Source organism: Cutaneotrichosporon cavernicola (genome assembly GCF_030864355.1).
Source record: "Cutaneotrichosporon cavernicola HIS019 DNA, chromosome: 1".
NCBI lineage: Eukaryota > Fungi > Basidiomycota > Tremellomycetes > Trichosporonales > Trichosporonaceae > Cutaneotrichosporon > Cutaneotrichosporon cavernicola.
In genome coordinates, this window is record NC_083393.1 from 1,336,469 (window position 1) to 1,356,627 (window position 20,159).

The window sequence follows — 20,159 nt, forward strand, 5'->3', positions numbered from 1 at the left end:
GGAGGGGGGGGGGTTGTCGTGACAGTCTTCTTTTGAATGCCATTGACACGCCAAAGACCGTGCGCACACTCCTTTTACCCTCCTTTTCAGAGCCTAGACCATGCCAGATCGGCCGTTCAAAGCCATCCCACTTTTCAGCCACAAACCGCCATTCAACACCGTGCACTCATCCCTTCTCCCTCTCCTCCTCTTTGACCTGGCGCGGTCAACTCCAATAGGTCCTTTGGGACCTAGCGCCGCACACACTGCCCCGCCCTTCAGATAGGCGACGCGATCAAAGCTTAGCTCAACTGCCAGCGACAACATTTGAGATGCTAACCACGCCGCGTGAGGCCCAAGGCCTCGGTCGCCGCATGGTCGTCGCATGTAGTCCCACCACCACCACCACCACCACCACCACCCCACTCGCACAGCGTCCTCAAGTCACGCAACCCCGTCGCCACCGCCAAGCACGCCTGGCCCCCATCGGGTGGAGATTAAGGTATTGCCGAAGAAGCGAGAAGCTGGATCGACACGCCGCGATAAGCTTTGGCCCGGCAACGGCCGGAGCATGACAGCGAGTAGGCCCTCGCCACCAGCAGCCGTGCAGCGCACGGAGAACACGTGTACGTGCAGCCCCAGCTGTAGCAGGTGCAGTTGGAGCGGGACGGCGAGAGTGCGAGAAGTGGAGGAAAGGTCGGGGAAGCATGGCGGCAGGATGGCCCTGTTGCGCCGTTGCGTCGTCGGGGCGTCTGTACCCCAATCCCCCCGGTCACTTCGGGAACATTGCGTGCGACACCATGCCGGAGCAGCTGCAAGCCAGGTAGCTGCGATTCAGGTAGGTAGCCTGAATGTTGCAGTTGCGACTCAGGTAGCAGCAGTTGTTCGCCGCCTCCGCCGCCGGGCCGGCATGCCTCGGCCGCCATTGCTCGACTCGCCCCACTTGCTCGACATTGCCCGATCCGACGAGTGCTAGCTCGTGCTCGTTCTCGCACTGCATTACGGCCAGATAACACGTCGCCACGGCACCACTTACATGCTTGGTCGACCTGGGCTATGTGCTGATCAACAGTGTGCTGAGCAGCGACTGGGTCCGATGACGACTGTGGATTCGGGTAAACTTGGAAGGGCGGAGTGTCTCGAGGTAGGTTAGAGGGTTAGCCAGATGGGGATGTGTGTCTAGCTGCGAGGTGTGTAGATGTGTAGATGTGTAGATGTAGTTGATAAGAGTAGTGTAGTGGATGATGTGGTGTGTAGTTGTGGGACGAGTGGAGAGGGAAGGTGGAGAGGCGAGTAAGCGAGTAAGAGTGGAGTGGGATGTCAGTTGGTGCCCTGAGATTGGAGACTTATCCTATCCTATCAAGTACTTTTAATATAAACTACTGTATTCTGTTTATGGGACTTATGGCACGGGTCAGTCGATGACCATATGACCTAGAGTAGTTAGGGCTCTGGGCTGAACCTGTACGGTATGCCCTGTCCAAAAAGCTAGCCTCTCACTATCCTAACTAACCAAAAAGAGCTCGAGACTCCGGTTTACAAGATATCGGGCCTACAATGCCGTCCTCAGCTGATGCCTGGCTACAATGCCGTACGGCATCAGTTGATGCCTGGACTCGCCGAACCCTCGGTCCCGAATCCCGATCCTTTGTCGGATGTTGATTCCGGCGAAAGCGAAACACGTCAACATGGTTCTCACGCGATACATACAAGATTGAGCGGTGTAACCTAACCGCGTACCTTGATGTCACCGTACCTGGGACACAGGACTGGATCTACACCGGACTGAGAGCTGAGAGCTGAGAGCTGAGAGTTTGATGGTTTGTAAACGGCCGCCGCCGCGTACGTCTCAACTGAAACCAAGAAGCGTTATGCAAGGGGCCATGACATGACATGACATGACATGCATTGACTATTGGTCACATGGCCACATGATATGGATATTAGATGGGCCGTGTGGATATTAGATGGGCCCACATTGGGTCAACATGGATCCACGATCCGCAATGTGCGACTGACAGGCACCGCCCACATGTCAAAAGTCGAGGCCCAAGGCCTCAACGCAATTTCAACGCCTTGCGTGACAGCTGGACAATCCTCGCTCTCCTCAGCTCCAGCTCAAGCCAACCGCGCTATAAATCAGACGGGCCAACGACCCTCATGCCGACGGCTAATGACGGGCGCCAAAGCGGGGAGACGAGAGTGATCACAGACGTAACCCGATTTGAAAACCACACACACGTAGACGCCTGAGATCTACATTGCGGCCATGATCGCGTCGCCGGGCGGGCGTGACGGCGCTCGACCGCGTCTCGCCATCTTGTGTACACACGATCCGACTCGCCATCTACAGCGTGATGCATCACCACCTAACGTCGACCCTGCCTCCCCGCGCGCTCGTGCGCACCCCTTTGAAAGGCTTGTACCCCACGTCTCCCGAGACTTTGAGCTGGTCAACACGCAGGCCCGAGTACGTGTAGTTGGTGATGTTGAACGCAACAGCGAACGCAGGGTCAGGAGTTGCGCAGGATGTGCTAAGGGTCAGATCCAAGCCAAGGGCCCGTTTGAAAGCTGAAACTCACGACACAAACGATCCCGTGAGGCTCGGGCTCCGCTCGTGCTGCAAAAGGCTCGAAATGGTCCACTTCATCACCTGCGTGTGCGGGTCAAACTCGGCCGTACCGCCGCCCACGTGCCCGTCCCCCTCTTGTCCCGGTGGTCGTCGGTCCCCAGCAGGCGTTGCACTTATGCCCGTCGTCGTTGAACCGAGGAAGATCGAGATCACCACATCATCCAATCGCGGCACACGGCTGGAAAGGGTGAGTGAGAATCGTCCCCCTGTCTCGTCCACCTGCAACCCGGCCTTGAGGACAAAAGGCAGCTTGGGCACGGACGTCGCCTCGTACTCGAGCAGCTTGAACTTGCCGTCGGGTGGAATGAAACTCAGCACGTGGTCGCGTTCCCAGCGCGAGTATCTGGAGTCAGCATCAAGTGAGGATGAGAGAGGTCAGGCCAGATGGCCGGCAACACAGCGACTCACCGGACACACGGGTGGAACGAACACTCGGCCATTGCCTTGGTGTTGCTGATATTCAACAAGAGGTCCGGATTCCCCGAGAGCCGCGAGTTACACCCGATGCGGCCCCACACCTGCGCCGAGAGCACATGGCCCTTGCGGTCCACAACAGCGTCGAGCGTCTCCCCGACGTCGAAGAAAATTTCGTTCTGCGCATGCCGCACGCCAAGGCGTCGCCACGGTATTGGTGCGGTGAATGGTGCAGAGCCTGTCTGTGCTTGAAGTCTGGTGTGAGCGGGTGGCGTGAGGGGCGGCAGGTGGTGGAGCAGGAGTGGGGCGGCAGAGGGAAGGTGGAGGGGCAAGGTCTGGTCTGGAGGAAGAGGCTCACCCTGACACGCCCGCAACATTGAGCAGCTTGCGCATGAGGCTTGGTGGCAGCACAATGTCCTTCAGCATCGCAGTCTCCATCGTCATAGGATGTCCTTCGTCAAGCATCTCCTCGATGAGCTGGTGTCAGGTCCACATATAATAAGATCCAAGCTGGCAACGCGTCGACGATACCTCAGCCCCCGGAGGACGCTTTGTCAAACGTTCACTCACCATGTACACGACGTCAAAGTTGTCTTTGACCGTCACCTCGGTAACGTCCACGAGGTACTCCTTGAGTGTGTCGAGGAAGCTCTCGAGCCAGGCGAACCCGAAGAGCGGATTCACTTCAGCACTGATAGGAACGAGGTATCGCAACCCATCTCGTTCCAGATGGCATAATGCCACTCCTCCCCCAGCGCTATGGGCCCAGAGCACCGGTTCGAGGTCCCGCCCATCCTTCCTTGCCCTCGAGAACTCGTGGTTGAACGCGTCGGTGAAGATGGCCGGGTACGCCGCCGGGTGGTGGGCAAAGTGGCTCGTAATCAGAGGTTTACTAGGGTTAGATTGAACAAGGCGGCAAGTACCCGACAGAGTCAAGAATGATTACGCCGTCTATGCGGGCCATGTTGAATAGACAAGAGGGATGGAGGAGCCAGAGGAGACAGATGATGATGAGTCGAAGGTCAGTTCGGATTCGTGTCACTACTACTACTTCAGACTTCAGGCACCGTGGGCCCCGCAACCAGCACAAATTTCGAAACACTCACAACAACTCTTTGCTTGGCTACTCTACATCTCTCATCCAGCAAGCATGGCGACATATCGTACAGCAGACTTCTGGGCACCGGCGCTGCATGCCAACACACTCCTACAGCTCAGCGTTCCCGAAGGCGAGCGCAACCCCATTGTCCGCCCTTTGCCAATCAAGCATGGCGAGCACGCGGCCGTTGGCGTGGTGAAGCGCATGCTTCGCATGGGCGACGAGGTAAGTAGTACTGAATAGCTAGCTCCTGTCGGCCGGCGAACAAGCTGACAGCAGCTCCTCGTTGCCGACGATGGGTTCCGGATGAGCTCCCTCTCCCTCCCCACCGACGAGGCGAGCGTCCCAATCGTGACCTCGCAGTCGACGCATGCTGTGCCGTCCCGCGGCACGTCGATCTGGACGGGCCTCGCGTCCCTCTCCGACTCGAGCGCAGTATCGTCTCTCTCTACCGGACGCCTTACGCTTTATAACAACAGTGCCGAGGCGGCAGGCACGCGCAAGCTCGGAGCGCCAGTCCTCACCCTCTCCACGCCTGACGCTGGCGGCGCCTTCGCCGTCGGTGGAAAGGAGCTGGAAATCGGTGTCTTTGATCCTGAGCGCACATTTGCCTCATCGTCGACGAAGGCGTCGCCCAAGGACCTCTACGAAGGAGAGGTGTGGCGCGCGAAGAACGTGCCCCACAACAACCTCCAGCTCCGCGTCCCAGTGCACCACCTCTGCTCGTCCTACCTCCCAGGCTCTACTACCGGCATCGTCACCGGTACCAAGGGGGGAACTGTGCGGCGGTACGACACGCGCCAGCGCAAACCCGCGTCGGACTGGAAGGTGGCCCGCGAGGGCAGCGTTGCGGCCCTCGCACCAAGCCGACTCGAGGACAACACGGTGTGGTTCGCGGACCACAGCAACCTCCTCGGCGCGCTCGACCTGCGTACGGGCAAGCTACTCTACTCAGTACCGGGGCTGGCAGCAACACCGCATGCCCTCCTCCCCCTCCCAACCGGGGCTGGATGGATGGGACCGACCATCGGGCGTGAGCAGGTCGCAGGGCTCGCGACCGTGAGTTCCGACGCGACGCTGCGGGTATGCGGCGTCACTCCGGCACCTAGTGAGGCGCCTAAAGGAAACTGGGGTTCAGGGAAGAAGGCGAGCGTCATGGCCAGTGTTGGCGGTGTTGGTGTCGGGACGTTCGTGTTTAATGGGTTTGGGAGCGGGAAGGATGTGGTGGAGAAGAAGGAGAATGGCGAGGAAGAAGAGAGCGATGAGGACGCCGAGGTCGGGGAGGACGAGGAGGAGGAGATGTGGGAGGGTATGGGGGAGGTTGGTGAGGGCGACGACAGCGACGACAGCGACGAGGAGGACGAGGAGGAAAGCGATGAGGAGCAGCCACCACGGAAGCGGAGGAAGTAGCGCATAGATATGTATAGAGTTATGGAAACATCGTTTTTCTGCTAGTTGCCAGTGCCAGATGCATGCATTCCAGCCTGGGACGATTGAAGAAGATCAAGAGTCGGGTCTGGTCTGGTCTCAGCCGTCACGGTCGCCGAAAATGCTGTTCGTGCAGTCCCTTAACAACAGCCAACCGCCACCCAACGATTTCTCCTCCACCTATCCATCCACCACAAACATCATTCATGTCGTCCGGCCCTCCTGGCTCATTCGGCGGCCCTCCCGGACCCCCTCCAGGCGGTCCTGCGGCTCGAGTTCCACCAGGTCCCCCTGCTGGGTGAGTACTGGCGTGTGAGAGGTGCGCGCGCTGCGCGACTCGTGCTCTCATCCGCCCTTCAACTTCTCCTCCTCCCTTCGAGTTTCCATTGATGCCAGTGGACCAGGCTTTGCGGCTCCGGGCTCCTTCCCTCCCGGTATGGCAGGGATGCCACTGCCCAACTTTCCCCCTCCACTCCCTCCCAATTGGAGCGAACACCGCGGTACGTCTGCTACCCATTCACTAGCCTCAAGCTGACCCCAGCCCCCGACGGCGTGACGCCGTACTACTACAACACGGCCACCAAGGCGTCGACGTACACGCGTCCTACCTTTGCTACGGCCGCGCCGGCACCCGCGGCAGCACCGAAAGAGAAAAAGAAGAAGAAGGAGAAGCCCAAGGACCGCGTCCCCATTCCGGGAACGGGGTGGACGCGCGTCACGACCAACGAGGGCAACGTCTTCTACTTTGAGAAAGAGACCAAGCGGTCCGAGTGGACGATCCCCGACGAGATCGCTGAGGCAGTTGCGGCTTTCGATGCCTCCGAGGCTCAGGAGCGCAAGCAGAAGGCGGAGGAGGCGCGCATCGAGCGCCTGCGTGAGCAGGAGCGGGTGCGCGCCGAGGTCGCAGAGGAGCGCAAGCGCAAGGCCGAGGAGAAGAAGCGCAAAGCCGACGCGGCCGCTGAGGGGGCTCCCGGAGCCAAGAAGTCCAAGGCTGCAGAGGAGAGCGGCGGTTTCGTCGAGGACGATGGAGCGCCGGAGGTCGAGGACGAGGTGGAGTGGAAGCGTGCCGTAGCGGCCGAGTTCGATGCTGTCGACCGTCGGAAAGCCGCTGATGCGGCGAAGGAGGAAGGCGATGCGGAGAAGGCGGGAGAGGAGGCCGCGAAGAAGGTGTTCGCCGTCCCCGAGAAGGTGCAGGTTTCTGCGGAAGAGGGGCGGGCACTGTTCAAGGTGAGCTGGTCTGTGATTGTTCGAGCTGACAACAGGCGCTGCTCATCGAGAAGGAGATATCACCGTTCGCACCTTGGGAACAGGCGCTTCCGCTCTTCATCAACGACCCGCGCTACGTCCTCCTCCCGAGCATGAAGGAGCGTCGCGACGTGTATGAGGAGTACTGCCGCACGGCAGGTCGGGCGAAGCGGACGAGCAAAGCCGAACCGGCCAAGGCTAAGGCCGACCCGGAGAGGGACTACCGTGCGCTTATGCGCGAGGAGGTGACCTCGACGCGGACGCGCTTCGACGACTTCCGGCGCAAGTTCAAGAAGGACCGCCGGTTCTGGGCGTTTGGGCGCGACGATCGTGAGCGCGAGAAGGCGTTTAAGGTGCATCTCCGCGAGCTGGGCGAGCGGAAGCGTGCCGACGCCGAGCGCGCCGAGAAGGACTTCCTCGAGCTCCTCTCGGAGACCCACATCGCGCCAGAGGCGGAGTGGAGCCAGGTCAAGAGGGGCATCTCTCATGATTCCCGCTACGACGCGGTGGGAAGCTCGAGCTTGCGTGCCGAGCTGTTCGCCACGCACCTCAAGAAGCTCGCTGCGGAAGGCAACGCTGAGGACCCTGCCACGCGGCGCGCACGAGAGAAGAAGGAGCGGCAGGAGGCGAGTCTGGCGCAGCGCCAGAACGCTGTAAGGGCGCACCAGGCTGTGATCGGGGAGGAGGCCAGCAAGGCGCGTCGGTCTGCGGGGAGGGAGGAGGGTGAGCGCCTCTTCGGCAGCCTCCTCGTCGACGTGGTGCGTTCCGACACTACTTGGGAAGACATCTTGCCTATCCTGCGGCAGGACCGGCGATTCGCGCACCCTGCCCTGCGTGACGGTGACCGGCGTCGACTGCTCGAGGGACACGTCGAGCGCATCCGCGAGACCAAGGCCGATGAGCTCTCGTCTCTGTTCGCGCGGCATGCCAAGCTGGAGACGACCTTTGGCGACATCTACGAGAAGATCGCCGACGACGCGCTTGTCCAGCGCCTCGGTCTTGGTGCTGCGGCGCTCGAGGAACGGTTCAACGCATGGCGCCGTGCGCGTGAGACAGTCGCCCGCGCCGAGTTCTACGACCTCCTGCGCGAGAACAACTTTGTCGAGTTCTGGGGCCGGATGCGGAACAAGGTCCTCGACGACGCGGCGACCAAGGTCAAGCAGGACGAGGATGAAGTCGAGGAGGGCATGGACGTCACTGCACTCGCGAAGCAGGTCGACCTGGCCGAAATCAAGGCTATTCTCCGGCGCGACCAGAGGTACCGCCAGTTTGACCACGTTGGAGATGAGCGGGAGATGTGGCTCAGAGTACGTCCTCTCTCAAGGGTAAGCTAACAGCAGGAATACCTCGAGAACCTGGAGGGGTCGACGGGTACGGAGACGATCCACAAGATTGGGTAGTGATGCATGTTCTATATGTGGGATGGTGTGAGGCTGATGGCATCCGTCATGCCCTCGAGGTTATGCTATTGCTGTGGAGATGGATGAGGAGAGAAAGCCTAATCCTTCCCCTCAGCGTTCTTCGCCCGCCATTCATCGAGCACTCGCCGCAGATCCTCCTGCGTGATGTTATTCTTGAGCGCCCGTTGCCCGTCGACATGGAGAACCGGCTGGAGTCAGCTGACAGTCTGGAGTAGCAAGCTTGTACTCAATCCAGGCAACCCGACCTTGCACCTCTGCACTCACAATCTCGTACTGGTACGCCCTGCGCCATTTATGCACTTCCTCCTCCTTGGCATCGGTCGGCGGCTCGCGGATATTCCACAGCTTGATCTCGAAAGGATGGGTATGCCGTATGGCGACGAGGTTGGCCTTGGCGACCTGCATCAGTTCCATAATGAAAGGACGTACCTCGCAGAGACCACACTCTTTGCCGCCTGTAAAGAGCGTAAGGCGGGGAAGTCGGGGCGGCATAGTGATTGAGGTGGTGAGAGAGGTGGAGGAAGGTGAAGATGGAAAGTGGAGGCATCCGAGATCAACAAACCGAACAATCCTGGCATCACCCACTTGCTCAACATCCCACTTGCTCAACATCCCACTTCCTCATTTGATTATTCACCATTCCCACTCAATAACACATACACGTCCATGTCGAACATGGAAGAATCGATGAGAGCGAAGCGCCTCACCCCAGACGTTGAGGTTATTTCGTCGGGCGAGTCCGACCGCGATTCCGACGTCGAGTTCTTTACACATAAGCATGTAAAGCGGGTGTGTGAGTGCTCTCCTAGCTTGAACAGCTCGCTCCTGCGTGGTGCTTCAATGATGACGCGCTCGTTCTGCTCATCCATCACCCTCCTTAGTCTCCAACCAAGCGACCCTCGTCACCTACCCTCACCTCATTGTACCCTCCCTCCCTTTCCCTCACATACTACGCTAACACACAGCCAAGAAGCGCCCGCGTAAGCGACCTGAACCCACGACATCGCAACTCTCCGCCGCCTCGTGCGACATATCTGACCCCGAGGAAGGCAGCAACGCGGAGCGGCAGCGGCGGCGGAAGGCCAAGGCTCGCGCGAAGCCACCGTCCCTCCCAGAGTGGACGCGCTCCCGTCCCAGTCAGGAGCGCGGTCGATCAAGGGCGGTCGAGCGCGAGAGGTCGGCATCCATGTACGTTGGCACTCTCTGGCAGGGCGGAGCTGACGCCAGAACGCTCGTTTCTGATGGGGACACACCCAAGGCGGACAAGGGCAAGGGGCGAGCAACGGACAAGGCGAAACGCCGGCGGGTCGAGCTTACCCCACCGCCAGTCCTGGCCGAGGAAGAGTTAGCGGACATCGAGCGGCAGTCGTTGTACGTTTACTATGTAAGGACCGAAGAGCTAACGTCAGGCGTCTTCTCGAAGAAGCTGGGGTTGTCATTAACGACGTGGACGATGTGGTTGAGGTCGGCTCGCCGTCCCCGGTTCGCGACCGTAGCGGTCCACAAGTCCAGATCACGGTACAGATGGTGGTGGACCCGGACAAGCGCCAGCCTGGTCGCGAACAGGCTGTGGCTGCTTACGAGAAGAGGCGCATCTTTCATGTGTTCGAAGTGAGCTTGGCGATTGTAAATCAACTGACACTAGACGGACCCTCTGTCGGACCTTTTACACGCACTCGCTACACGCGTCCAGGTCCCCGTAGACCAACTCATCCTCGTGTACGAGGGTCAACGAATCTTCTTGTCGGAGAAGACGCCCAAGCAGCTCGGCATTAAGTTCACAGGCGAGCTCAGTATGTGCAAGACAATACTCGCTGACGGACAGAGGGCTATGAACTGCCCGTCTACGAGAAGGTCCAGCAGGCGGAGCGTAAGGCCCGCCTCGCACTGTTTGGCGACAACCCACGTCGGACTGATAAAGACCTGGACGAGGGCGAGCCGTCGCGGCGCTCACCTTCACCGCTGCGCGCCCCGTTACCGCCAGCCGTCCAGAAAGTCAAGCTGCACCTCCGCGGCCCTAAAGGAGAGCTGCACTTCTCGGCGGCGCCGACTACGCTGGTCTCTACAATCCTGAAGTTTTATTGTAACAAACAGGGGGTCGACGCGTCTGAGGCCCATCGCTTTAGACTGGAGTTCGATGGCGAACACTTTGAAGGCAACTCAACAGTCGGGGACATGGACGTGGAAAGCGGTGACCTCATCGATGTCTCGTATCGGTGAGCTCCGCCAACTTGGTTTGATAAATGAGTAGCAAAACAAGTCTCTTAACATTCTCGTGTGCAGTAGTCTCATGTTGTTGTATGTTGGTCGCGCATTTCTACGTTCTGTCTCTTAGTCGAGGAGTGCCTCACCCAGGACGCCCAGGAGACCCGGTTCGTTAGGGTCGGCGGTGGGCTCAGCGATGACTTGCGGCGCGGACGGGTCGATGAGAGGCCTGATGGCGGCATTGAGTTCGACGGGCTTGATGCCGAGCTTGTCAGCGAGCTGGAGGACGAGGGATTCGACTGTAGGATTGGAGACTTCGCAGGGTGGGCAGGCGCCCGAAGCATTCACAGCCGATGCGGAGGCCTGGGGTGAGCGTGAGCGCCACTACCGCAAAGGAACGAGTAGAGGATTGTTTTCCCCGCAAGCCGAGTCACTCACAACATCCTCTTGGACCGCCTTGGCAGCGTCCTTCTGCACGACGTCGGCCAGGTCATCACGCTGACCCGTCATGAGGTTCCAGTATCCTCCGACGTTTTCGGCCCACACATGAAAGCGCCAAAGGTAGAACGCCGCGAGCGCGATCAGCCCGAGTGTGAGGTATGTGAGGCTGGTGTGAGCGGTGGACAGGCGCGGTGGACAGGCGAGGATGAGACTCAGGCTGAGTGGTCGGATATGGCCTAGAACGGCATTCTCCCTCGGCCATCGCCCACCTCGGCGCAACTCACAACCGTCCCATAGGCACATCCAGAAAAGGCGGCTTGACATGGGGCTTGTCGCGGACCTGTGCGCGGCGGCTCGGATTGACACTGAGCGAATCGGGGTTACCTTTGTCCATCTCGGCCTCGGCCTCGGCCACATCGTTCTCGATGCGCGTGCTGAGCGGGCTGGAGGGTGGCCCGGCCATCCGAGGTGGGCCAGGGGACGTCGTGGATCCGCGGGTCGACATTAGTGCTGAGGTGAGAGAGAGAGAGAGTGATTGAGGAAGAGACTTTGCCCACTCTCACTAACCCAAGTACTCTAGTTTAGTGGTGGTGCCTCACTGGGTCTATCCGCAGCTTGATCCCGCATCCCACTGTCTTGTTGCTTCGATGCCTGATAGTATTTAGCGATGATGGTGCAAAAGACATGGTCGTCATCATGCGCTGACGTCATGCACACCCACGTTGCGGTGAGGGACTAGGACTAGAGGGAGGATCAAATAGAGGATCGGGCGGGTGGCAAATCATGCCGAAAGGTCACGCGGCGTTGTGTTGTCTGTGCCACTGACACTTGATGCCGAACGACGGCACCATCTCTCCTCGAGACCTTGAGATAGCTTACGCCTCATCGACACCGGCATCGGCATCGAGGCGACGTAACGCATAGGCCGCCCACTCGGGTCACTTCTTTAACTCGCTTCAACAGCTGAACTGGCCTAACACTCCCACTTGACCCACTTCCAATCATGGTAGACCTCTCCGTCCTCCTCGACCAGCTCGAGGAGTGGATCGAGGCTCAAGTACCACAGAACCTCTCCGAGCTTCCGGGCAAGATGCTCGAGACGGCTGAACGGATGACCAACGAACTGAGTGAGTCCAATCTAGCATGCTTAATGAGGGCCGTCGTTGCTCCTCATCCCACGACTTGCCGCCCTCCCCACCCTCCTCTGCCGTTTTATCCTTCCTCCACCCCCCATTCTCCCCCTTCCCCCTCCCCCGTGCTAACCCCCAGTGGACTCGCTCGCGATGCACGGACCGCCGTCCATCTCAATCCCGTTCCCGCCGTTCGCGAAGCCGGCACCACCTCCACCCCCGCCCCCGCCCCCAGCCGTCTACTCTTGCGCAGGCAACATTGCGCGGAAGCACCCCTACCTCGTAGCGGCTGGGGTTGGTCTCGCACTCACTGCGAGTGTAGGCGCCATCGGGATGGTCACGGGCGTAGGCGTCTTTGGCGCGTATGGGCGCGAGTGGCGCCTCCGCAGGCAGTTTGGCGTGCGCGGTATCGTTGACGGTGGTATGCTGCAGGAAGCCATTGGTAGGTACCTCTGCTCCCCTATCTCCTCCCACTCGCTGCGACTGCCGCTGACCGTAGTCATCCTCGCACCATCGCCGACCCCACCCCTCCTCGTCCCCCTCACCGCCTCGCTCCTCAAGAACGGCTACGTCGTCATCGTCGCCGTCCCGCACGTCAAGGAGGCGGAGGCGCTCGAGCGCCGCCTGTCCGGCCTGGCCGAGAAGGGAGCACTCCGCGTTCTCATCTACGACACTGACGACGCGACCACTTTCCCGGCCTTCCATCGCTCGCTCCTCGCGACGCTCACGCTGCGCTTCCCCGCCCCGACTGTGACTAACTCGGGCGGCGTCGCGGCGTTTGATCCGTACAACCCCGTCCCGAGCCAGATCCCGCACATCCACGCCTTCATCTCCCTGTACCCGCTCAACCCAGCGCCGCCGTCGCAGCCCGGTGCCCTCCCGGCCCTACCGACTCTCGTTCAACCCAGCGCAGGTAAGGTCCCGATGCTCTTGACGCTCTACCCTTCTGCTGCGAGCCTCGTCACACCCGACAGCTTCGCATCGCAGGTCCTGAGCTCAACTCACCGCCTCCTTGGTGCCAACCTCGCCGCCGCAACAACTTCGCGCGTAGTGAGCCTTTTCTTGGGAAACATCACCCTCCCGTCCCTACCCGCCATCATTACCGAGGGACGTACTCTCAGCCGGCGCGAACTCGCTCGCCAACGCCTGCGTGACAGTGCTGCATCTCCCACTGCGGCGTTCTCGATCTTCCGCGACCTCATCACCTCCACCCTCTGCAGCATCTACCAGAGTGTGGCGGGCGCGCTCGGCTTGGCCCCCTCGCGCGACTACTCGGCGTTCGAAACCTGCCTCCTCCGCGTCCTCAAAACCCGATGCGGGAGCACATTTTACGCCGGCCAGCGCTCCTGGCTCGCCCAGCGCCTGGCCGCTCTCCCGCCAAGCACACTCCCACGCGTACTGGCCATCATGCCGCCCATGCCATCCGAGACGGGCCCGGCGCCTCCTCCCCCTCCGAAGAGCGGCACGCGGTCGACCGGATCGCGGTCGGCTTCTAGCTCAGACCACGAGGCAGAGGACCTGGTGAGCTCGATACACACGGCGGGGACGACCCAGAGCTCGGCAGACAGCTCGGGGCTCGAGGGCAGTTGGGTCGTCGACGCGTAGTGTTGTACAAGTAACATCAAACCATCCAAACATTAAACCATTTTCAATCTAACATCTACTATATGAATGTCTGAGCGAGTAATAGAACCTGAGCTACCGATCGCCAGATCGCCATTTGGGCCGGGACGCCACACACGAAACTCAAATCAGGGAGCCATTGACGGATCGGTATGGCTCATCAACACTGTGAGAAGAATTCAGAGAGCAGCTTGTGCATGGTACACTTGGATTAGAGGTGGGAGAGACAAGATATGTATGCTCCGAGATTCGCGGGGCATGCACGTTGTTCCAGCTGGACTGGGATGTGATGGCTGGATGATATAAGAGGTGAGCTGGAGGCCAATCGGGAATGACGACATGTGCCTGTAACCCGAACCAGCCGTGACACGCCCGACATGAGTAGTGCTTCCCGCGTAGTTGCCACCGCACCTCGCTTCATCACCTCATCTCTCCATCTCTCCATCCACACATCACACATCACTTATCACTAATGTCGATACCTACTGACGCTCCAGCGGCCTCCGCCCCTGCCGCTGCAGCTTCTGTTTCTGCTCCTGCTCCTGCTCCTGCTCCTGCTCCTGCTCCTGCTCCCGTCGCACCGGCGCCCGCCGCTCCCGTTGCCCCCGTTGCCCCTGCCGCCGACCCCGCCCCTGCCGCCGCCCCCGCCCCGACCAGTGCCACCGCCCCACCTGCGCCTGCTCACGCTGACGCTGCCTCTGGCGCCGCCGGAACTGGTGGGATCCTGCAGCAGGCTAAAGACGTGAGTTCACCGTGACGGGCGCTAGGCGTCATCTGCGAATGTCGACTCTACCTATCTTCCTTCCTTATCTCTTGCTCTTCCACGCCTCTCCCCTACCCCCACCACCATGTCTGACCCCCAGTACCTCGAGCAGGTCGACAAGACGGCCAGACCGTACCTTGAGAAGGCGCAGGCTGGCGCTAAGCCTTACGCCGACGCCGCGATGGCTAAGGGCCAAGAGTTGAAGGACTACCTAGAGGTGAGTTGGGTTGAGCAGTTGGCTCTGCGTCATGAATGCGTCCAACCCCTCCCGACATCAGACGCATTCAATTACCAGCCACTGCCGTCTCGCAGCAGCACGCTGAGCCCCTAAACCCCCGTATACTCACTCCAGGGCAAGGGCCAATACGACCAACACAAGGACCACCCCCAGCGCCACCAGACGCAGCGCGAGGGCGACATGTATGGCGTTGGCGGTAAAACTGTCGCTGATGGGTCCGCTGGCGCTGCTGAGCCCGGGTCATACCCTGCTGCTCCTCCCCAGAGCCTTGGGCATAAGGCGCTGGGCATGTTCGACTACACGCTGGGGTCGGTGAAGGTGAGTTGGTGGGCTCAATACGCGGCATTCCAATGCCACAGGCCGGACCGGCTACCCTTCCCTTTGCGCATGGCGGTGGGCTAACCCTAGACTGCCTTCAACACGATCGGCGAAAGCATGAGCCCCAAGGCCGCGACGTCTGAGAACCCCATCACCGGCCAGGCCAGGGACCCTGCCGCGGTCCAGAAGCCGGAGGGCGAGGTGAATTGCGACAATTGGAACACTGCTTACAGACAGCTTGCCTCGGGTGCAGGTGTTGGCGCGGCAGCCGCAGACGCTGCTGCTGGTGTTACGGCCGCTCAGGCTGCTCCGTCCGCCGACGCGCACCCGGTGATGACGACGACAAACACGGTCGAGCACAACAGCAAGGACGGCGACCCGGTTGCGTAGATGATGTACTACATAGGTTCTCTTGTTAGTTATACACTGGATCAATGCACGCGTGATGTGATGTCGACAGAGACTTGTATTTGGCTCTCTGGGGAAGCCGGTGCCACATTCGGAGTTTTGGCGATAAGGTGGAGAAGGTAAGGGCCTTTCGGGTTGAATTGCAACGTTTTGGGCCATTTGGACTGATTTGACTCATTTGACCCAGGGAAACAACAGTTAACCGCCCTGCTCCTGCTCCTAGGCCTTTCCTTCCAGCTAATCCCGCCCCCACCCCCAACCCGCCGCTCACCTCGAGCTCTCGTGGTGCTAGGCTCTCTCAGTCTCTCAAACAGCCCCAGTTAGTTAGGCCACTTGAGCCACGCAGCCACTCAGCCACGCAGCCTAACTCAACACCCAATCCCAATCCAATCAAGACTATACTCTATCATCCCACCTTTGAACTGGAGGATTCAACCACACACCACCAACACCAACACTTGGACTACTCAACTGTACTCCTTCATCTCACATCCTCCTCCCTAAACACACCTTGTCCCCATCCCCCCCCCCCACCCTCCCCGTCCACGACTTGGGCACTCTCAACCCTCGAGTCACCCACCACTTCCCCCATCCCCATCTTCCAACCTCGCGGCGCAACAAAATCTGCTCCCATCCCATTCCAGGCCCACGACTACGCCAGGTGCGTTAGCGTCAGCTGGCACCACTACCTTCTGCCCTTTCCGAGCTGGGCAGAGACGGGGCGGTGTCACACAATATTCAACTCTCACTCTCATCGCTGACACACCCATCTCTCTCATCAACCTTTTCTCATCGTACCACCATTCACCACTCGCCATCCACACCCCTCCACCACCTTGATCCTCCACGCACAACCCTCGGACCACATCCTCCGCTCACTCATTCTTTCATCCTGGCTTGACCCAGCAGTTTCCCACCGCTTAGCGCCTCGCCTCGCATCTCGCGCGCGCGAACCCACGTCGCCGTCGATCGCCGACTCCTTCGCCGCACAGCAGCGCCGAAGCCCGAGACCGAGCCCGTGGACAGTTCACGCGTCTTAATCGTTAGTCTTGCGCTATCCTCCCACATCCGCATCCGCATCCGCATGGATGACGGGCGCCCAGTCCGCGCCACCCGTGCACCGCTTCGACTAGGTCAGCTGCACTGCGCAGGCGTACCGGGAGTGAAGACGTGATCTACCCGCAGGCCAGTGGGCCGCGAGGGAGAGTGGGCGGCGAAACCTGACGGGCGGCAATATTTGGCAACCGGTGGATGGGATGGGTTGGGGTGAGCCTGTTGCGTGTCGTGTCAGGCTATTGTACGACGCACACGCCAGCGCACGCGCCGCCGTCCATAACATCAACACCGCCGCCGCCCCCCTGTTGAGCCGCCATTCTTGCCGTTTTCACTATGCTCCAACACTCACCCCTTGCCGTCCCCCTTTTTCCCCCATTGCCACGCTGACATACCAGCACTCGCTTTTCCACTCTTCCACCTAAAACCCACATCGAAAACACCATGGCCGACCCCTTACAGGAGATTGACCTCGACTCGGTCATTGACCGTCTTCTCGAAGTCCGTGGCAACCGCCCGGGTAAGGCTGTTCAGCTGCAGGAGTACGAGATCAAGTACCTGTGCACCAAGGCGCGTGAGATCTTTATCGGGCAGCCGATTCTGCTCGAGCTCGAGGCGCCAATCAAGATTTGCGGTGAGTTGGCACATGCGCCAAGAATCTCCTCCAACCTTTGCTGACTTGTAGGCGACATCCACGGCCAATATTACGACCTGCTCCGCTTGTTCGAGTATGGCGGCTTCCCCCCAGAAGCCAATTACCTCTTCCTTGGTGACTACGTCGACCGTGGCAAGCAGTCGCTCGAGACCATCTGCCTCCTCCTTGCGTACAAGATCAAGTACCCCGAGAACTTCTTCATCCTCCGTGGCAACCACGAGTGCGCATCGATCAACCGTATCTACGGCTTCTACGACGAGTGCAAGCGTCGCTACAACATCAAGCTGTGGAAGACGTTTACCGACTGCTTCAACTGCCTGCCGATTGCCGCCATCATTGACGAGAAGATCTTCACCATGCACGGTGGCCTCAGCCCCGATCTCCAGAGCATGGAGCAGATCCGGCGAGTGATGCGCCCAACTGACGTCCCCGACACTGGTACGTTTCGTCATGTAAATGTGTGTGGCATGTTACTAACAGCGTAGGTCTTCTCTGCGACCTCCTCTGGTCCGACCCCGACAAGGACATTACGGGCTGGAGCGAGAACGATCGAGGCGTGTCGTTCACGTTTGGGCCGGACGTTGTCTCGCGTTTCCTCCAGAAGCACGACATGGACCTCATCTGCCGTGCACACCAGGTCGTAGAGGATGGCTACGAGTTCTTTGCCAAGCGGCAGCTGGTCACGTTGTTCTCGGCTCCTAATTACTGTGGCGAAGTGAGTCGTCCGCGGGCGACGGGCGAGCACGCCTGGCGTGCAAGCCTGTCAACGTTATCCACAACTGTCTGCTAACCCCAGTTCGACAACGCCGGTGCAATGATGTCCGTTGACGACACCCTGCTATGCTCTTTCCAGGTTAGTATTGTGCCTCCCACGCGCCACGCGCAGCGCTCACAGCAGATCCTGAAACCCGCCGAGAAGAAGGGGCCAAAGTACGGGGCCTACGGCGGACGGCGTTAGGAGGGCGTTACGTGCCCATGGCCGCCACATGCGACGACTAGCGAGCAGCAACAAGCGAGCGAGGCAAGAGCGTGCGACAATGCAACAACAATTACAACGACGTTGGAGGGGCTGGGGATGCGATTCTGCGCTATACCATCCGGGTGCGCGGAGCGGGACGCGGCGATCTGTCGTATCCTTCTCCTCGTCTCTCGGCGTTCCGAGAATGGCAAGCAGCATAGAACGTGACGTGTACGAGTGATGCGCAACGCGACCGCGAGGCTAGGCTGAGCGGTGGCGGACAATGGAATAGCTATTGATTGAGAGGGACTGACAGGGAGGCCGAGAGGAGAGGAACAGAACAGCAAGGAGCGACGACTCGGCGGACTAACAGCTGATAGCGCTCTGACCTCGGCCTCATGCCTTGGATAGAGCACTGACCTCGGCCTCATGCCTTGGAACTCATTGTCTTGTCCCCCTCCCTCGCAAGTCCAGTCGAGTGAACCAGACGCCGGCATGAGCGGAGTGGGAGTGGGCATACCCGACGTGGACGGAGCTCGGCGTCGCCTGTAGTCTGGAGTTTGTGTCTGTAGTCTGGAGTCATCCACATCCCTCCCTGGCCTCAGGTCTCGTCAGGTCTCGAACCTACGCGTGCGGGGCACAGCACGAGCCGATGTGAGCGGAGCAGCTACAAGATATCAGGGCGAGGATGGACTTGACCAACGGATCATCCAGAATGGGAGGCGCTGTGGCCAGTGAGCGTGTAAGTCAGTCTGAGTGGAATTTGTCGGCTCTCTGTTCAACTTGCTAATACATCGTACATGAATCCAGACATTATCCCATAAGAGGAGCGATAACGTTGACAGGACAGCTACTCTGGTGCAAGAAAGAAATACGTCGACCCGTCATTTCTCGACGCTGAATTTGCCGCTCTGGCATCGATGTCGCGTCGGCGGAACGGAGTGCGTCGCGCCTTTCGGCCCGCCACCTGCACCAGGTCTTCCTCTGATCGAGACCACGCTATCGCCTCGTTGGCTCTGCTGCTCCCCTCCCCTCTACTTCCCCCTCTACCTCTCCCTCTACCTCTCCCCTCTACTTCTCTCCTCTCCCCTCTACCTCTCCCTCTACCTCTCTCCTCTCCCTCTCCGCCTCCCCTCATGCATCCGTAATGAATGCCTCGCCCCCCTCCCTCCTGCATCCTGTAATGAGTGCCTCCATGTCCCGTGGCGTCGAGCCGGAGGAATGAACATTCGCATTAACCGCTCTTCCTCCCAGTGCACCTAAATAGCCGAGTGCTACAGGTACGCGACGTGACCAACGCCGCCGACAGATAGCCCGCAGGACATACACTGTACGCCGTATGCAACATGGCAAGCTTGTGGCTGCTTGATAGCTTTTCGACGTTGCTACTGTCCATTGAAAAGCACCTGAATCGCGGCTCCGGCTATTAACGGGTCTTGATGGCATGACGGTGCGGCAGTTGCGGATGATTTTGCCGTGTCCAAGCCGTCGTTCAACGTCATCCGGACCGTTCCTGTCCGCGCGAATCTCTAGCAAGATCCAGTACGTCATGGACAAATGATCTATGACATGCCCCAACTCTACTCTACTCTGCTCTGTGCAACTGAATCAAACTCAGACTCATTGACCCGCACAGTCCCGACAGTCTCTACTAGATCTATCATGACATACCCCGTTGATCCTGTTCCTGAGAGTCTCGAACGAGATCTCGTCCGGGGTTCCGGGGACTGGCCGATATGGGCCATGTCATCAAATCAACTTTGATCCCACATCAAAGACTATTCCAACGCCACCCCCACTTTTACCCTCCCCATCAACAAGGACATGGCGTGGCGTGCTCGTGCTCGAGTTGACACCCCAACATTCCACACACGTTCTATTTTTGACGTAACACAACACCTCTGCAGTTTAGGGATTAGGGGAATAGTTTTCGGCACCCAGCCTTTGCCGAACGATTGCCCAAGGATTGGACTGGAACAAACAAGACTCCGACCAGCCTTACGTCTCCACCCCCCGTCATCCCTAAACGGGATGATGGCCAGGCCCGCCAGATACGTCTTGCTGTACGACTCGCGTTTTTTGCTGACAAGAGAATCCAAAATGTACGGCTAGGCGCACTGGCTCCACCTCTACCTCGTGCAGGATGTGA

At 59.6% G+C, this 20,159-nt stretch overlaps 9 protein-coding genes across 9 annotated transcripts; 6 read left to right on the forward strand and 3 right to left on the reverse strand.

Annotated features, from left to right (window-relative positions):
• Positions 1–2,341: 2,341 nt before the first annotated feature.
• On the reverse strand, positions 2,342–3,989 carry CcaverHIS019_0104950 (uncharacterized protein; the record flags this gene model as incomplete). The annotated part of the gene is made up of 6 exons (XM_060600955.1): positions 2,342–2,513; positions 2,562–2,954; positions 3,020–3,280; positions 3,384–3,502; positions 3,596–3,917; positions 3,949–3,989. The coding sequence occupies 6 exons, from the start codon at positions 3,987–3,989 to the stop codon at positions 2,342–2,344; spliced, it is 1,308 nt and encodes a 435-aa protein (XP_060453043.1).
• Positions 3,990–4,175: 186 nt separating this feature from the next.
• Positions 4,176–5,534, forward strand: CcaverHIS019_0104960 (uncharacterized protein; the record flags this gene model as incomplete). Its single annotated transcript, XM_060600966.1, has 2 exons — positions 4,176–4,349; positions 4,404–5,534. The coding sequence occupies 2 exons, from the start codon at positions 4,176–4,178 to the stop codon at positions 5,532–5,534; spliced, it is 1,305 nt and encodes a 434-aa protein (XP_060453044.1).
• Positions 5,535–5,758: 224 nt separating this feature from the next.
• On the forward strand, positions 5,759–8,197 carry CcaverHIS019_0104970 (uncharacterized protein; the record flags this gene model as incomplete). The annotated part of the gene is made up of 5 exons (XM_060600977.1): positions 5,759–5,850; positions 5,949–6,052; positions 6,094–6,779; positions 6,815–8,104; positions 8,138–8,197. 5 exons carry the CDS (start codon positions 5,759–5,761, stop codon positions 8,195–8,197), a joined length of 2,232 nt encoding a protein of 743 aa, XP_060453045.1.
• Positions 8,198–8,295: 98 nt separating this feature from the next.
• On the reverse strand, positions 8,296–8,710 carry CcaverHIS019_0104980 (uncharacterized protein; the record flags this gene model as incomplete). The annotated part of the gene is made up of 3 exons (XM_060600988.1): positions 8,296–8,406; positions 8,483–8,608; positions 8,648–8,710. The coding sequence occupies 3 exons, from the start codon at positions 8,708–8,710 to the stop codon at positions 8,296–8,298; spliced, it is 300 nt and encodes a 99-aa protein (XP_060453046.1).
• Positions 8,711–8,893: 183 nt separating this feature from the next.
• Positions 8,894–10,438, forward strand: CcaverHIS019_0104990 (uncharacterized protein; the record flags this gene model as incomplete). Its single annotated transcript, XM_060600999.1, has 6 exons — positions 8,894–9,011; positions 9,184–9,406; positions 9,446–9,586; positions 9,628–9,829; positions 9,864–10,002; positions 10,044–10,438. The coding sequence occupies 6 exons, from the start codon at positions 8,894–8,896 to the stop codon at positions 10,436–10,438; spliced, it is 1,218 nt and encodes a 405-aa protein (XP_060453047.1).
• Positions 10,439–10,549: 111 nt separating this feature from the next.
• Positions 10,550–11,786, reverse strand: CcaverHIS019_0105000 (uncharacterized protein; the record flags this gene model as incomplete). Its single annotated transcript, XM_060601012.1, has 5 exons — positions 10,550–10,786; positions 10,862–11,030; positions 11,149–11,374; positions 11,432–11,440; positions 11,744–11,786. 5 exons carry the CDS (start codon positions 11,784–11,786, stop codon positions 10,550–10,552), a joined length of 684 nt encoding a protein of 227 aa, XP_060453048.1.
• An 81-nt stretch (positions 11,787–11,867) lies between these two features.
• On the forward strand, positions 11,868–13,599 carry CcaverHIS019_0105010 (uncharacterized protein; the record flags this gene model as incomplete). The annotated part of the gene is made up of 3 exons (XM_060601023.1): positions 11,868–11,991; positions 12,134–12,436; positions 12,494–13,599. 3 exons carry the CDS (start codon positions 11,868–11,870, stop codon positions 13,597–13,599), a joined length of 1,533 nt encoding a protein of 510 aa, XP_060453049.1.
• Positions 13,600–14,089: 490 nt separating this feature from the next.
• CcaverHIS019_0105020 (uncharacterized protein) lies at positions 14,090–16,822 on the forward strand (the record flags this gene model as incomplete). The annotated part of the gene is made up of 8 exons (XM_060601034.1): positions 14,090–14,359; positions 14,481–14,597; positions 14,733–14,936; positions 15,027–15,137; positions 15,174–15,317; positions 15,989–16,005; positions 16,254–16,386; positions 16,796–16,822. 8 exons carry the CDS (start codon positions 14,090–14,092, stop codon positions 16,820–16,822), a joined length of 1,023 nt encoding a protein of 340 aa, XP_060453050.1.
• Positions 16,823–16,841: 19 nt separating this feature from the next.
• Positions 16,842–18,010, forward strand: GLC7 (uncharacterized protein; the record flags this gene model as incomplete). Its single annotated transcript, XM_060601045.1, has 5 exons — positions 16,842–17,031; positions 17,083–17,490; positions 17,538–17,767; positions 17,849–17,905; positions 17,951–18,010. 5 exons carry the CDS (start codon positions 16,842–16,844, stop codon positions 18,008–18,010), a joined length of 945 nt encoding a protein of 314 aa, XP_060453051.1.
• Positions 18,011–20,159: the final 2,149 nt, after the last annotated feature.